The 16,657-nt window shown below is 32.9% G+C and overlaps 1 protein-coding gene across 1 annotated transcript in view; it reads right to left on the bottom strand.

Annotated features, from left to right (window-relative positions):
- Positions 1 to 4,624: 4,624 nt before the first annotated feature.
- LOC149799381 (very long-chain specific acyl-CoA dehydrogenase, mitochondrial-like) overlaps positions 4,625 to 16,657 on the bottom strand; it is a 41,430-nt gene continuing 29,397 nt past the window's right edge. The window contains exons 18-20 of the mRNA XM_089958723.1: positions 16,034 to 16,106; positions 12,657 to 12,805; positions 4,625 to 11,125 (exon numbers count right to left, since the gene is read on the bottom strand). Coding sequence (XP_089814849.1) covers positions 10,988 to 11,125; positions 12,657 to 12,805; positions 16,034 to 16,106 — 360 coding nt within the window. The 3' untranslated portion in view covers positions 4,625 to 10,987. The remainder of the gene's footprint in view (positions 11,126 to 12,656; positions 12,806 to 16,033; positions 16,107 to 16,657) is intronic.

Here is a 16,657-nt window from a genome sequence, read left to right as displayed (position 1 = left end):
TCATATTTACACGGGTTTGTCAGAAAAAAACTTAATGATGTCCAGTTTTAAAAAAAAAATCCTAAATGAATTTTTTGCCAATGTGATATCTAATATAGCTGAAACAATGCCAGTCTTGAAAATCTTAGTATCGCTACTTCTCCTATACGTTTGGTCATATCACTCAAATACTTCTTATAATGTATAGCTGGACACTATGACAGACATCTTGAAAATTTTGTGATTGTTACTCCTTCTTAAGAAACAGTACAAAAATTATTTTTACGCCAGAATTATTCTTATAATATCACGTTGGTCACAAATTAAAATGGCGCTGATCTGACTTACGACAAAGCCAGTATGGTGGCCGGCTTGAAAATCTTGTTATTACTACTTCTCGTAACTGCTTGATTGATTGATTGATTGATTGATTGATCGATCGATCGATTGACCGATTGATTGATTGATTGTGAAATTGTACGGCTCATCAGCAGGATAAGGCTATATAGCTCCACAAAAAAGGTTAAAATGATAAAAAGTATGTATCAAAAGGTTTATTAACAACCAGCGATTAAAGTACAGACAACGATGATATGGTGAAAATATATTCATGTTCCCTATCAACGGGGATATAAATTGTGTAAATAAAGGACAACTAGAGAATAATATATAAATTAGGGTGATTAACGTTACAAATGTTGGTTAAAAATACTCAAAGGAAATAAGATTTCCAACTAGCTATATTTTTGAATACGTGTAACTTCCTTCAAGAAATTTTAAACACAAGACACATTTATCGTATCAAAAAGGCCCTTGACAGACAATCGTGTTTAGCTTGGAGATCGAAACAATCTATTATAAATTTCTTCAGTGTGAATGGTTCATTACCAAAAACATGCACTCAGATGGGGTTATAATCTTTACTATGTATGGGTGGGTTATGTAAGTATGACCACTTATAATTATTACAATGACTCATTTGTCCCTTTGGCTGGTTTTGTAGGAAGGAGGACATTTGCCTACGGTTGGTTTGATCACATGGAGCTTGCTAACGACATAATCGTTCTATGTTTTCGGACACTAAGATATTTGACACCGGGTTTAAAATCAGTGGATGGTATTTTAAAATCAGATGGTGGTACAGATAAGTTTATATTAGAAGCGAGGTCTGTGTTATCTTTTTTTTTTTTTTCGTTGCCTTTAATACCGACATGGCTGGGTAACCAACACTATACTATATTCTGAGAAGCACAAAGCTCGGTGCAGCTCTGTATGTTTGATGAGAATATTGGTCAATAGCTGGTTTCCCAACTTCCTATTGTTGAGTGATTGGGAGATCATGTTTACGTAAAGGCAGAAAGCTATCATTTAGTTGATTTTGAGTCCTTGACAATTCTACTGTAACTGTAAGTGTAAGATGGTGTTTTCTTTAAGAATTAAAAGTAGAAATGGTGTAGTAATCAAGTTAGACCTTTCCCGGGGATCTCTTCCATATGCTTATTTATCAGGAGGACTTACCGGGTTACATTTTCTGTTCTTAGGTTTGGAGCCGCCTTTGAATATCTACTTCTCCTGATGTAAAGTTTAAATTTATTTGGCAGGAATGTTTCTTCGAAATTATTATTACGTTGTCTAGTTGGTATTAAAAGAAAATAATGCAAACAGACCCCAAATATTGTCACCATAGTGGACATTCTGAATATATGGATGGTTTTGACATGGGGGTTTCACCAATAAACATCTTATGATAACATGTTCTCCTAAATGAACACGGTGCCAATCGTACAACATATATAAAAGTCAAGGCGATTGTCTTGAAAATCTTGCTGTCACTAATGGCATTAATTGATGACGGTATTGACATGGAATTTTCACCATAAGACTTCTAATGAGTCTACTTGGTCCGAAACCTGACATCAAATGTGTCCACCACAGCAGCTGATTTGGAAATCTTATCACTAAAGAATATACGATACAGTTTCACCACTTGACAGTCAATAGGACCAAATGGTCTTCTCTTGAATTCCTGAAAATACTTTTAGGCCGGTAGGGCATCAATCCCTTTGATGTACTCTTGTTTAATACACACGCTCGTGGGTTTTGCTAGGTTTAAATACCATGGTATAAATCTTTTTGTGTAGACAAATAATTGGATCTGATAATAAACTGATATATACAGTTTCCTCAATTTGTATCGTCCATAAAACTGTCACGTTTATTAAATTGTTCAATGTGTATTTAATTTATCTAGTTTTTAACTTTGCTGTCTTACAAAAGTTTAATCCATATTAGTTCTAAACAATTCACAGCAACGATTGGAAAATATTTTGCATGAAATACTTTTTAACATTTTAGCAGGATTTAATTTTACATCTTCAATAAAATGTACTTTGGACAATTAATGATTAGGATTTTGTTTTGTTTGTTCTGCAATGCTTTTTAAATAATTAATAACTTCAGTTTCAGAATAGTTGTGACTCGCCATAAGACCAAGTGAGTATATGGTATGGTTCTGTGTCCAGTGTACATAATCCCTCGGTAATTTCTATTTTCGTCTTCTCCATTTATCTGGCCAAATTTCAACCAAACATGACAGAAAGTATCAGGACTTGAGGACCTTTCCCATTTGTATAAATGATGCAATTTCACCTTCAGACATCGCTGCTTTAACTAAATATAGACAAATACTTTTAAATGGTTTATTTTGAAAAGGTACTCAACATAATTCTTTTTAATTAGTTGGTTTCCTCCTGTGTGTATTTCTGTTTTGCTTAAACGGAAAATATATATGTTTAGTAATAAATGTAAAATATTTTACAGATATATCACAAATAAACTCTCTAACCTAATGTTATAATTCATTTTAGTGGAAGAAGGAAAACTTACGCGATGGTTTTGCATGCTGCAACCTCTGGCACCTCTTATTCCAACCCTCCTAAATATGTTGTGTGCCAGTGTTTACTATCTTCAAGGAAACTCAGGGAACTTAATGGTACACACTTATAATTATAAATATATGTATAATTTTAACATTCAAAATAAATTTGTTCCAAATACAATTGTTTTCTAAAATAAATAATAATTTGTATTATTTTGCCACGAAACGAGAATACGTGCCCAATCACACTACTGTAAGGGATATAAGCCTGCTACCTCATGAGTCCAGCCATGCAAATAGATGAAAATCATATTTTTATATCCATACCATATATACAAAAGGCAATAACTATTGCATATTACCTATTAGGTTTTCAAGCAATGTGATTGGGTAAGTATTCTCGGAGAAACACAATTTACTTAAAAATCTGGTTCTCTTTCAAATGCGTTCCACTGACTCATTGCATTAGGATAATAGATAATAGGAGGAGGGAATGCTGAGCATCCGATTTCTACCCTGGGTATCTATCTACGGAATGATGGCTGGATTCCCCATGATAACGATAAGCAGTTCTCCTAATTACATAAGCAATATAGCCATGGGTCTCTTGATTTGCAACCCCTGCCTATGCTTAATTAGATAACTATTTAGATCTTCTTACCTTCAACAATTTCACTCGTGAATCCAGCGAAGCTGATTGGCTGTGTTGATTGCTTTATTTGGGTCTGGTGTTCATCTGGGCTGCCTCCATCGAAACTATCAGATTCAAAGTTTGCCTCTGTGAAGCCAAATATCTGAGATATTAACTGCATTGACTCTGCATGCCAGCCAACAGAACAACTGTATCACAAATCGAAACGATGCGTTCGAACACGAGGCTTGCACAGATCGCTCTTATCTCATGAGCGGTAATATTCATAAGGCGACTTTAATCTTAAGAGACCTCCGAATACGCCGAGCGTATACCCCATTTCAGCCATGAAGCAATGGCTTGAGTGGTGATATCCTGTTTCCTGGCTTTCACCAAATCAAAGAGGTGCTCGCACATTCCACTACGTGTATCTGTGCTCTTCAGATAGTGTTTGTGTGTGCGAGGAGGTTCATGCATGTGCGCTGCTTTCGACCTGTACGTGTAAGATTCTGAGCGAATGACAACTCTCTGATTGCTGAAAGACAATAACATATTTTGGGCTACAAAGCCTGATTGTGTCAAGAGGACCACCTAACTATCGATCTGAACCGAAGATACATCGGGTCAACGGAAAGGGAACGTTAACTCCTGCATGTTGAATCAAAAACTATCAGGAAACGTGTTTTGTATGATAATAGATTCAACGACGTGTGGCTAAAGGTTACAATTTATATGAATTTAGCCATGTTAAAACCCACGACAGCTTCCATTTGGAACAAAAGTAAAGGATACTGTCTGATTTAGATCAAAATTGGATAAAAGATCCAATAGATCTTAATCATGTCGGATAACACGTCTAACATGATGATAGAACGTATTTGATACTATGCAGCGGTAGCCTTTGATAGTAATTGGGGCCAAATATTTCTCCTCGAAGATTCAGAGAGAAACAAATCAGCCACTTGAGTGATTGAGGCACTCAGAGGAGCGGTGTTATTGCCGTGGCACCAGTCCCTGAAACCAAGCCACTTTCCCTCGTAAGCCTTCAGAGTAGAGGGACAAACACACACAACATGTATACCTGGGTATTTTTAGTGATGAAAAATACTAGTGGACAAATACTGAGATGACAAGAATAAATCTCTCATAGGAATTTATTATCCACTGGAAAATAAATGATGCTGAAGTTGTCTTTTTTTCATTATGTAAATGGGGAGGAGGTAAGAACTGTAACTAAAGTCATACATCTTGTCCAATAGGAATGTTTAAATACTCTCAGCATACAATTTTTAAGTGAATTTTAAAAGGCATCCAAGATATGCCAATATACCACCACCACCCAAAAAATATTTGTAAACAATCCTTTGCATGACCAATGCAGCCTATTACCATCATTTAATTTTTTTTTACAAATGGAAACAAAACTTCCATAAAACAATGAAAATACTCTTTACATTATGATGTACTTTTCAAATATTTGTAAGTCATTTTATTTATGTATATTAAGCAGATAAAAACTGATAGAAACATTTACTGCATACTTCAAGCAGTGTTCGAAATTTGTAAAACGTTGTGAAAATGTATTTATCACCTGCAATTTAGTGATTTTGCTGTTCCGTATAAAGCTTAAAGGCCAAACATATAAGCAGAACTTATCTTGAATGTATACTTAGGTTTGGATAAACTCATTATAGTATCATTACTATGATATCACATTTTTAAAAAAATTCTTGTGTTGCTTTTATGGACTGTCAGGATCAATCGAGTCTGATTTTAGTTTCTGCGTAATGATCAATGCTTACAACTACTAATGGAGACAACTAAAAGCTTTGTACAGGTAAGCTTTCATTTGTTACACTCTTGTAATATGTACATTCAAGTTCACAACCTCAATAAGATAGAAAAATGCTAACAATAACGGTGGGCTTGATCCCAAATTCAATTAAATTTGTGTTTTTTTTTTAACTTTCTCACATAAGCATGTATATGTTGGTGCTTGTAGGTGAAATCTGCACAATTTTTATTCAAAACCAATTATATATTACTAGAAGTGTTAAAGTGAGCAAAAGTGTTTTTGTGCACAAAATCACATGGGCATCATTTTCATTTAGGACCTGCTTTATAAAGTAAGATGTGTTTCACTGAAAACCCCATATCCATATCCCATCCCTTAAAGTACAATATTGATAACAAGAATTTCAAGATGTCATAATGCCTGCAGTTATGGACCTCATCTCAGTTCCATTAACTGTTCAGGATGAGTAGTACTAACAATAATATCAGACTTACAACTGTTCAGGATGAGTAGTACTAACAATAATATCAGACTTACAACTGTGGCAGTTATATTGGATGTCCAAGTGGCAAATTTTCAGTAGGAACAACTAGATATCATGGTAAGTCCTCTTAGTGAAAACCCAGTGTCAACAAATCTACCATTCAGAAATAGTAGTGACAATATTTTAAAGATGGCCACACAATTTTCATTTTGTAACTTTTTTTATCAATCCCTTTATAACTTTCAGACTCTAAAAGTTGATCAAAATTGTAATTCCAAGAGTATTATCTGCTTGTTATGTTATCAGCAAAAAATCTACATTCATTCAATTCATCTAGGTATTCAAATTGTACCTTTACCAGTAATTTTCATTTACCAAAATTTATCATGGGCAACAACTCTAAATTGACATATGTTAAAAGCCCAAATTAATTTGTTTTGAACTGGGTAACAAGAATAAAACTTAGCTTAGATGTTTCATGAAGAAAAAAGATGCATATGGTGTAAGCAGCAAGCTGAAAATGGATGTTACATATTTTCAATTATTTGGTGCTAATTTTAGTGAAAGAAGGGAAAATCTGGGACCAGAAAACTTTAAAGGACTTGGTAGAAGGAATGCCTGCAGCTATAGATCTCATCTCAGTTCCATTGGGTATTGGTGATTCTTTAGCTTGTTTTCTTTGCTAGGACCAGGATGTTTGGTGAAAGACGTATAGGTTGTACAGCAATTTTATGAAGAAAATGAAAAAGACAACTTGCAAGCTTGATAAAACAAATATCAAACTTTATAAACAGATTCATGACTCTAATCACATATTTGCATAACTTAACACTATACCTACATATAAGACTTACCAGACAAAATGTATTAAAACATTAAAAGACAAAGAATCCATTTTGCTGTTCTAGCTATTTTTCTTAATTAAAAAAGAAAGCTAACATTTATCCCCATGTTACAAAAGCAAACTTTATAAAATGTAGTAAACAACAAGATCATGGATGTAGCTTTAAAGCTTTATATCCAAAGTGTCTGCAAAATTGCAAATACCAACATGTTTTATGGTCATCACTGTGACCTAATTTTGACTAGATAAACAGAATGATGAGGTAATAGATTTATTTTAGCAAAGTCAAAAGAAAAATCAATAATGGTTTATGGTTAAAAAATGAGTACTGCATTTATGACCCATGCATCAAATGTCTGTTTCAATCTTCCATAATTTATTGCTAACTTTAAATAATGGAACAAGATGACCGTGGATGGTGGTATTGCCAAATTTTGTACCATTAAGTATTAGTTCCAGTGACCTAGTTTTCATCACAATGGCATAAGTACTCCTCATGAAACATTTCTATTCCAAAGTCATGTCGCTCTACAAACAAAGGTGTCTTAGAAAAGGATCTCAATGCAAACCCCAACCACAGTAGTGATGCCAGATAGATGGACAAATAGATGGACTGTCAGACAGATATCATCAATCCATAAGCTTAACTTGCATTTTAATCCAATCAAAATTTATTCTTTCTTGACCACAAACAATAAGATAACATATAATATACTCTAATGAAGAAAGAAAAAACCCACAAGTATTATTAACTCAAGACATTCTATTATTAGCACATGCTAACACAGTTGGTATCAAAAATGTTTGCCAAATAAAAGAGAATGCATTTTTACAGATAATTATGTAAATGATACTAACGTTGAAAAATTCTATAACAGCATATGACAAGCTAAATATACAATCAGCATCATAAATGACCTGATAAACATGAAGAAAAGAAAATCCAATTGATATTCTACATCCATAAAGAGATCACATACAAAACCTGAACTACTAGTTATGGGTACATCACGATGGGCCCTGTTTACTACTGGTTGTTCACCGGGACCTTAAACAGAGATATATACTAAGCAACAAAACTAATGTTAATCTGAATTAAGGGGCCATAAATAATGATGTGGAATACTGCCTTAAGGGGCCATAAATAATGACGTGGAATACTGCCTTTAGGGGCCATAAATAATGATGTGGAATACTGGCAATATAACTCATCCAGGGTCTCATAAATATACAGAAGCATACTAAATTCATTTCAAATTTAACAACCCTAAATTAGTCATATGAACAAGTAATCATGGGAGTAACTCTTCTGATATTGTGGAACACTCAAAATAAATTTAGTTCAAGGTTTCAGCTACATGCCAAATCTGGATGAAATTCAAAAACTATGGAAAAGTAAAGCTGCAGAAACTTAAGGCTGGAGGGCTAAAAATCATGGACCATAACACCTGTAAATGATGTCATGGGATCATTTTATAAAGCTGCATTTCTAATTTGGTTGAAATAAATGATCCATAATGAGGCTAACATAGGGCTTTACCAACTCATTGAGCTGGGTCATAATTATGTCACTAAATGAAAAGCAAATATGATCGCATGTTATAAAGAACACTTGTGCAGTCACCAATTTTTTGGTAAATAAAAACCACCTTATCACAATTACAATGCCATATATAAATCTGATTCAAATATTACCTTTAAAAATCATCCACCTAATTTCCCTACATTTTCCTGATGAAGAAATAAATAACTTGCAATCAGTTGTTTAATTTCTTGGGTTTTTTTCTTGGATCTCAAAAATGAAAACAGGTTGTGTGAAAAGAAAAAGTGCTCAACACATCTAGTGTATACTTAAGATTATCACTTTTTACAAACCAATTTTTACTGTAACCAGTGTAAATATATACATAGATAACAATTAAATTCATTAAATGTATGATTAAGATGTACAAGGTATAAACTTGATCAAATAGCCTTAGCATAAGATTTAACTAAATATATTAACAAAATTAGTAAAGGTAGAACATACAATATGCAAAAGTCCCCATTAATTGGATAACAAACTCTCATAAATACAGCTTAAATCTTAAACATTGTTGTCAGAAGAACCATTCTCTTACTCATGTAAATCCAAGCAACAGATGTTTTATTGCCTTAGTTTGCTAAAATCCTCCAAATTTATCCCTGAATTCATATTATGGAATGTCTCTTTTACTTATTTGTCTGCAATACTGAATTTTAGAAAGATCATGGGAAATAAGTATCAATATTGATCTGCTTGCAATATTCTGACTTGGTTTAAAGAAAAGTCTAGTCACCTTTCCAAGAAAACTAATGAGGCTTTCCATAAAGCTGAGGATTCAATTTGAGGATTTCTCAATTCTTTTATCAAGAATAAAAAGACTTCAATCAGTAAGATTTAAAAAGTTAAAGGGTTAATCATGATTCCTTTTAACTGTCTCTATAACTGACCAATATCCCAGTGCTATATAATGAATCATACAGATGATTATGTCAACTTTCAAGTTTGGGAAAAATGTAGAGAATTTCAATCTAACTGGTGCCAGATCATTAATTTATTCCTCTGAATTTATAAACGCCCTACATTTCATGATTAGCTGAACAATCACCAGGCATCCTTCTTAACATTAATGTCTAAAATTAAATCAAAAGTTATTTTAAAAGTATATCATGCAATCAAACATATTTTACATTCATACTAACAGCTTTACATAAATTGAAGGAGTTTAAGTGTTAATAATATGTACCATTATTCAATTAAATCCTTTCTGTGGCTTTGCAAAAAGGACACGTTTTATTTACAGGCACATAAATTCATTGCCTGGAGAAGAGGTATGCCACTGTTTCCACTAAAAATTATTCCTGGTCTTTAATTTCAAAGTTTGTATTACAAAGTCCATAAAAATTGGTGAACCATGAAAATAATGAAATCACAGATTTATGATAAACAGCTAGGAGTCTAAAAAAGAACTCACAAGACAAAACAAACTATGCACTCCAGGTGCAATCACATTATGATTATCCACAACCCATGGTATGATTGGTCAATGGTCTCTCAGAATCTGAAAATATAGTGATCGACTGCTGGCTGGAGACAGACAGCTGGCATTTGCTAATTAATGAAGCATTTAATGATCACCTACAGCCCATGACAAGATTGGCAGGTTATCAATTCACATTTAAATATACCACATCTGACTTCTTGCTGAGGGCAGACTGGTGGCATTTGCTGAATAATCAATTGTTTGCTACTACTTAACTGTGCTACATTAAAATCTCCATTAAGGTCTGAATAAATATTATGTAATACAAAAAGTTCTTCTGTTAGATATCAGAAAAATGATGGCTGTATATCAGCCTTGATCAAGTTTAACACAAGCTTACTTAAACTGATGAGTACTTTAAATAGTACTGCTAAAGAAAAAATGATATCAAGATCAAAGATTCACTGACACTTGCTTGGCAAATTAAAAACATTTAGCAAAAACCTTGATATAAATTACCAAATGTCAGACATTTGATAATGAACTTTCTAAATCATATTCAAATTGTACAAGATTATTTAATGTAATACAAATATCTGACAGGAAAGGAAATTTGTCTGGCATACAATAAAAAATAAAATAAAATTTTAGCATTTTAATAATATGATCATTTTTGAACTAAAATTAAAATATCCTCAACAAATATCACCAGGATCTAACTTAAATTTCCTTCTTCACTTGCTGATCACAGAATTTTGAAAAAATGAAATTCAGACAAATCTACCATTGATACTGAATCAAACACAGAATTTTCATGAAAACGCTTTTGATATAAATTTAAGTTTTGTGATGAAAATTAAAATTTCATGAAGTTTCTTAACCAATGTCAATACCAGGATCTACCATAATTTTCCTTCTTTATTTATCACAGAATCTAGAAGATTGAAACTCTGAAGAATCCACCATTAATAATTAAGCAGATGCAATATTTTCATTAAAATTCTTTTAAATACTAATTGAAATATGGTGCTAAATTTTAAAATTGCGCAGAATAAAAACACTTTAAAATTAGGAAGTGTTCCAATGCCAATATATATATTAATTAAATTTATTTAGATTTTTGGTTTAAATTTCACATGATGTATGCTGTTATTTGAAATACATTATCTGATATAAAACTACTTGTTTATTCAAATTTGATAGCCAAGAAAACATGATTTCATAACATACATGAGATTTCCTTGATGACGATAACAAAATAAATATCGCTTTATACAAATGTAGTGTTCATAAACAAAACAAAATAAAGAGTGACTGAAACGTTACATTTAAAATATGTATCTCAAAGAAAATTCCTAATTTCCATGTTCATCAAAATCCGAGTGGGTGTTGTTGCAAGGGTCCACCATTTTGAACAACTTCTGTGGAAATTTGCGAAAGCTGGCTAAACAACTTGTTGGACTGAGATGACGTAGCATTGTGAAGATTCGCTTTTATTCTTCCTGAAGCCTGGACAATTAAATACAGATATATTAGTTACAGCAAGAAACATTAAGAGTACCATATATGCTGAAACCAATTGCAAACAATACAAACCCTGATCTGTCATTACATAATGCACAGGAAGATCTGGGTCTGTTTTTTTATTCTAATGATTACTCTTAACAAACTGCACAGACCCAGATCTTCTGGTGCATTATGGGATTAAAGCCTATATAGTTTGCAGCTGGACCTGACTTATGAGAACATATCTGAAATTATGGAAGCAACCAGGAAGCAAAGTAACAAGGATAAAGCTGATTTCACAGACACCATGATTTCAAAATACATTAAATTAAAAATTGTCATAGTTAATTACATTGTTTTTAAACTTACAATTTGAGACAGCATTGTAACTCGCATTGGCAACTCATTAAAATAAATGGATCAATGAAATTTTTGACGGAAAAAATTGAAGAAATATTGCGGGTAATTATATGCTGTATATACATGACATATTATAATAATTCTGTACATATTCACACCAGGTTAATCTTTGAAGAATAAATATATCTGTATTGAAAAGGAATACATGAAACAGAGGTGATATTTTAAACAAAGTTTTAGATACAAATCCTGGATTCTGTATGTAAATAATTCCATTCTGGAAAAGAAACTAAATGAAAGTTACTCAGGTTTTGAAAATTTTGTAAATTTGGTCATAATGAAGGTTCCAATGCATTTTCAAAGATATGTTTATTTTTATATATATATATATATATATATATATATATATATATATATATATATATATATATATATATATATATATATATATATAATCAGAGAGGATTGACTGCAAACTTTGGAAAGAAATATGACACACTGGCAAATTCAGTAAAGAGATGGATATCTCGGCAATGGGGTTTGCAAATGTGCATATCTGATCATGATTTGGGTTAGAAGAGATTCTACATTTTGTTTTTAAACACTAAGGATCAAATAACAACCTAAGATAGTTCCAAGCTGGCTTCAACTATGGTCTAGGTTTAGGATGAACCCTCTCCCCTCTAAAACAAATCATTCAAAGGATTTTATGGTAAAACTGAATTCCAGAGAGCTTGCAATTTTCAAACTCACAAAGAACCAATACTGAATATATAAAACAGTGGAAATTGCAAACAGCTTTAACTAACTGGAAAACAGATCATGAATGGACTGATTATCCACAAAATCATTAAATCTACACTTTTGGGCTGGTGATAGAACTTTTAGGATTATTTGGGATTAAATTCACAATATTGAAAGTTCATTTTAAATGTCACTTTGTATCAAAGGAAAATAAATTATTTGATGAATTTAACAAAACTTGTTGGATTTTGCTCCTTTCTTTTATCTAGCTTAGAGCCATAAATCATAAGACTTTCTATGGTTGGTAAGCAACTGAATGGATGATAGATGCCAGGGCATTTGGATGATAATGAGTATGTGATAGGCAGTCAACGAGTTTCTTGGTTATGTATCTAGTTACAACTGGCAAGGGAGACAACTCATATCATACCTCTTCACAGAAGACTTGACAGAGCATGAGTTCATGCTTGGCAGTGGGTGCCTCCTGAGTGAGTGATCTGGTTGCTCGAGAAAGCACAGCAACCATTCCATAGATATCCATAGCTGATTCAGCAATACGATTTAAGACAAACTGCTGATCTGAAATAGATAAGGATGGAATAAAACTTACAAATGTAATGCAGCAATATTTAAAAAAAATAATGGCATAAGAAGAAAAAAAATTTCATTGATATATAAATGGAATGAAAGGAAGATTCAATCAATAAAAATTACATCTGGCTACAGTAAATAACTCTGCATTCATTTCTTTGGTGTCTAATGTAACCAAGACAAAATATTACCAATATGTAATATAAATCTTCTCTATGTATAGTGTGACCCTGCTATAACACGGTAGTTGGGAGCCATATAACCTGACCGTGTTATAGACCGAACCATGTTATAAGCAGCCAGGTCAGTTAGCTTAAGAAAATGATGCATATACCCCAAAAAATTTGCAGCGAGGAGGTAATAAATGCGGGCAGTAAAATATGCGCTTCATTAGCACAGATACCATCTGAAATGGATGCATATTAAATGAGAAATATACCTGTAGTGAAAACAGAGAAGGCTTTTATAATAGTTTACTTTAATTAGAGAACCACAAATTGGTACAAATATGTGAATACTATTTATATATACATGTCTAATGTATGACATGAAAAGAGTATCAATACCATGTACTCACCCACGAATCTCATCATATACAGTGTACATTGAATCCACAATACAAGTGATTCAATCAAAAACATGTTCACTCACAGATTTATAATATTCAGTAATTTTGTCACAGGTCATATTGGTCTGAATTCAGTAGAAAAACATTGAACAATCACATAATGAATGACAAATCATATTTATTTTTTCAGTAAGTCCCAAGTCAGTAAAAGTTAATTTGCATTTTTAGCCACTGTTGGTAGCGTTCGTAACCACAAACTTTTTCCCTGCAAAAAGGAAACTTTCACAGCACAGTAAACATGATTGAGTCACATAGGAAAATGTAAAAATCTATCAGATTCCATTACTTTTATTTAAGTTTAGTACTGACTTCTTTTGAAGAAAAGTTCTTTGTTTTTATTGAAGATTATAGTCAGCTTTATTTGATGAAGGGTGCATGCGCAATTAAAGTCTCCACTTAAGGACAGCTCTGAAGAACAAAACAAATGCCAATTTCTTATTGTGGTGGCATCATCAAATAATTGTATTGCATGACTGAAACTGATCTTTATTTCCTTCTGCTGAGAATGTTTTCATAACAATTGGTGCTTCGAAGGTAATCTATTTCCTGTGAAATTTCTGCAAAATGTTTTATCTGGATATATTTTTAAAAAGAAATTGGCCGTCGTTTGGTCTATTCCAGTTACTGGATGTTGAATAAACCAGTAAGTAAGATGTAGGGTGTGTTTTACATCTGTGGCAGCAGTGTGATGCAGCCTTCCATGCATTTATCAGAAATTTAACAAAGGGTCAACGGATGATTGAGATGCAGGTGTTCTGGTCTGATGACAGGGATTATTACAGAAAATTTTAGTGTTCTGAATTTGGGGCAATTTTCATGAACATTCATCCTACATGCAACCCTGCTTGTGCATCCTTCTTAATGATATCCCTAAGGAGTTCTTCAATTCTGACTTGAAATTCCATTTTAGCCCTACCAACATATTACTTACTACATGTGTGGCTGAGGAGTAAATAAATGGCATTACATATTGTTCAATGACCTCTTTATTTGGGGAAGTATTTGAGGCCAGTAAAATTGCTTCTAAAGATTAATGATTTATCTATTTTCATGCAGAGGGTACAAGTGATTGTTTCACAATTCAGCACTTGAATTGTGAACTATTTACCAATAAAACCAGAATGTTTACAAGAAAAATGAGCAGTTATTAATTTAAAGTACATTCTGAATCCAAAATGGGTGGATTTTGGAAAATGTCTGGCAAAGTAAGGCTAGCAACTGGCCAAAGAGATTGGATCTGAAAAAGGGGAACAAAAATAAAAAGCTTTGTCTTGTATAAAGACAAACAGAACAGATGCCATCACACTCTCAGATTTAGAATTGAGCATGCCTGAACAGTTTCTAGGTCTCACTTTAGTTAAAGCTTCAGTCATTGTTTGAAAATAACATCTTCTCATCAAATTGGATGAGGTTAAATGTGTGCTGCGTAAGTTGTTGTTGTTGTAGGGTTTAACGCCATTTTTCAGCACACTATAGGCTATACATGGCAGCCAGTATTAATGGTGGAGGAAGAACCCAGAAAACCCCTAAAAGAACCACCGACCCACGAGAAGCTACTGGCAAGCTTTCTCACATACCCACATTAGCCGAATCCAAGACTCGAACCTAGCAGATAGAGGTGAGATGGCAGTGATCCGTAACGGACAGCACTTTAGACCACTCGGCCACTTGGGGCCCTGCTGTGTAAGTGTGTAGAAACAAAGACAAAATATTCTCAACACCAGTATAGACAAACCTATTAATTAATTGAAGGCTCTACACCAACTGAACATATGGGTAGAAGCATAAAATAAATGATGTATATCAAAGACATTCTGTAATTAATTAGACTCTAATTAGCCTGACCCTATGTCTTACTGACTTTGATGCTGTCAACCTTTATCTGTGTTGAACTCCAATTAAACATTGCTATGCCTAATTAACTGATACCACAAATGTGTATTTCTCAAATTCAGACTCTTTAGAACAGACATTAAATATGCAATAATTTACTATATGGACCTGTAGGTTAACAGTACAGATCAAATAATATGGTTCCCTAGAAATACCATGCTACTAAGGGCCCAAAATATTTTCCTTGGAATTTTACATTTTGCAGACTAATAACAGTTTGTTTTATCTGTTGCATCAATATTAACAGACTCTGTTTAATTTCAGTTCTGGTCCAGATCATAAAGGTATCATCCATGAAGCTTAGATAAACAAAAAGTTTAAATGGTTCTTAGTTCAGCATATTCTGTTCTAGACCACAGAAAAAGATAATGATTACATGAGCCCATAAATACTGAATATTCGGATTTACCTAACCATCACAAGTGGACATGATGGATTATGAGTCTCTCTTAAGAGACACAAAAGTATTCTCATACTCCAGCTCAGAATCATTTAAGCGTTCTGCGGTTTGATTGGCTACTGTCAATTGCTGACCAATTAGATATCATAATGATGTATGTCTGCCATTTGACTGGCTAATTTCAACTGCTTACCAATTAGATATCATAATATTATGTGAAGTCTACATGTTCGTGATAAAAAGTTGCATTGTCTGATCAAGCAGTAAAACTGGTATTAGCAATTTAATTACTTACCAATAATCTTTTTGCCATCCTTGATAAGAACATCTTCAATAACTGCGCCAAAGCTCCCAATTGCCACAGAAGCCTATTAAGGAAAATCAGGTATAGCCATCTATGGTTGATTATGAATTTTAAACTTTATTATATCAATATCAAATTGTATTATTTTAAGTAATATAAATTAATTATTTCTACATAGAACAACAATCAAATATAATCTTCCTTGTTATAACATGAAATCATGCCATAAACTCTATGACCAAAATTAAACCAATGTATAATAAGTGGTGAAAGAAAAAACAAACTTTGTGCAGTGTTATTTCTTTTTTCATTCATAAAAATCTTTATTCTGGACAAATGTTTATAATTTATAATATAACCAAGGCAACATTTTGTGGTTGCAAGCCATTAAAAATAACAAACCCATTACTTGAAAATGATATGAGAATTAGAATAATAACAGAACATGTGTGTGATTTGGATTTTTAACATAGCTTTAATAAATATTTCAGACATATCTCTATAATGTCTGCAGTGTGGCACTTCATAGTAATGACTAGCACTGGGGCATCATGCTGCAGACATGTAGCACCATTTCCAGTCACATTATTCTGACATCAAACTGACCATTCCTAA

This window comes from Sinohyriopsis cumingii, chromosome 5, assembly GCF_028554795.1.
Source record: "Sinohyriopsis cumingii isolate HCF-2022 chromosome 5, ASM2855479v2, whole genome shotgun sequence".
NCBI lineage: Eukaryota > Metazoa > Mollusca > Bivalvia > Unionida > Unionidae > Sinohyriopsis > Sinohyriopsis cumingii.
This window is presented reverse-complemented; position numbering and strand designations above follow the sequence as displayed.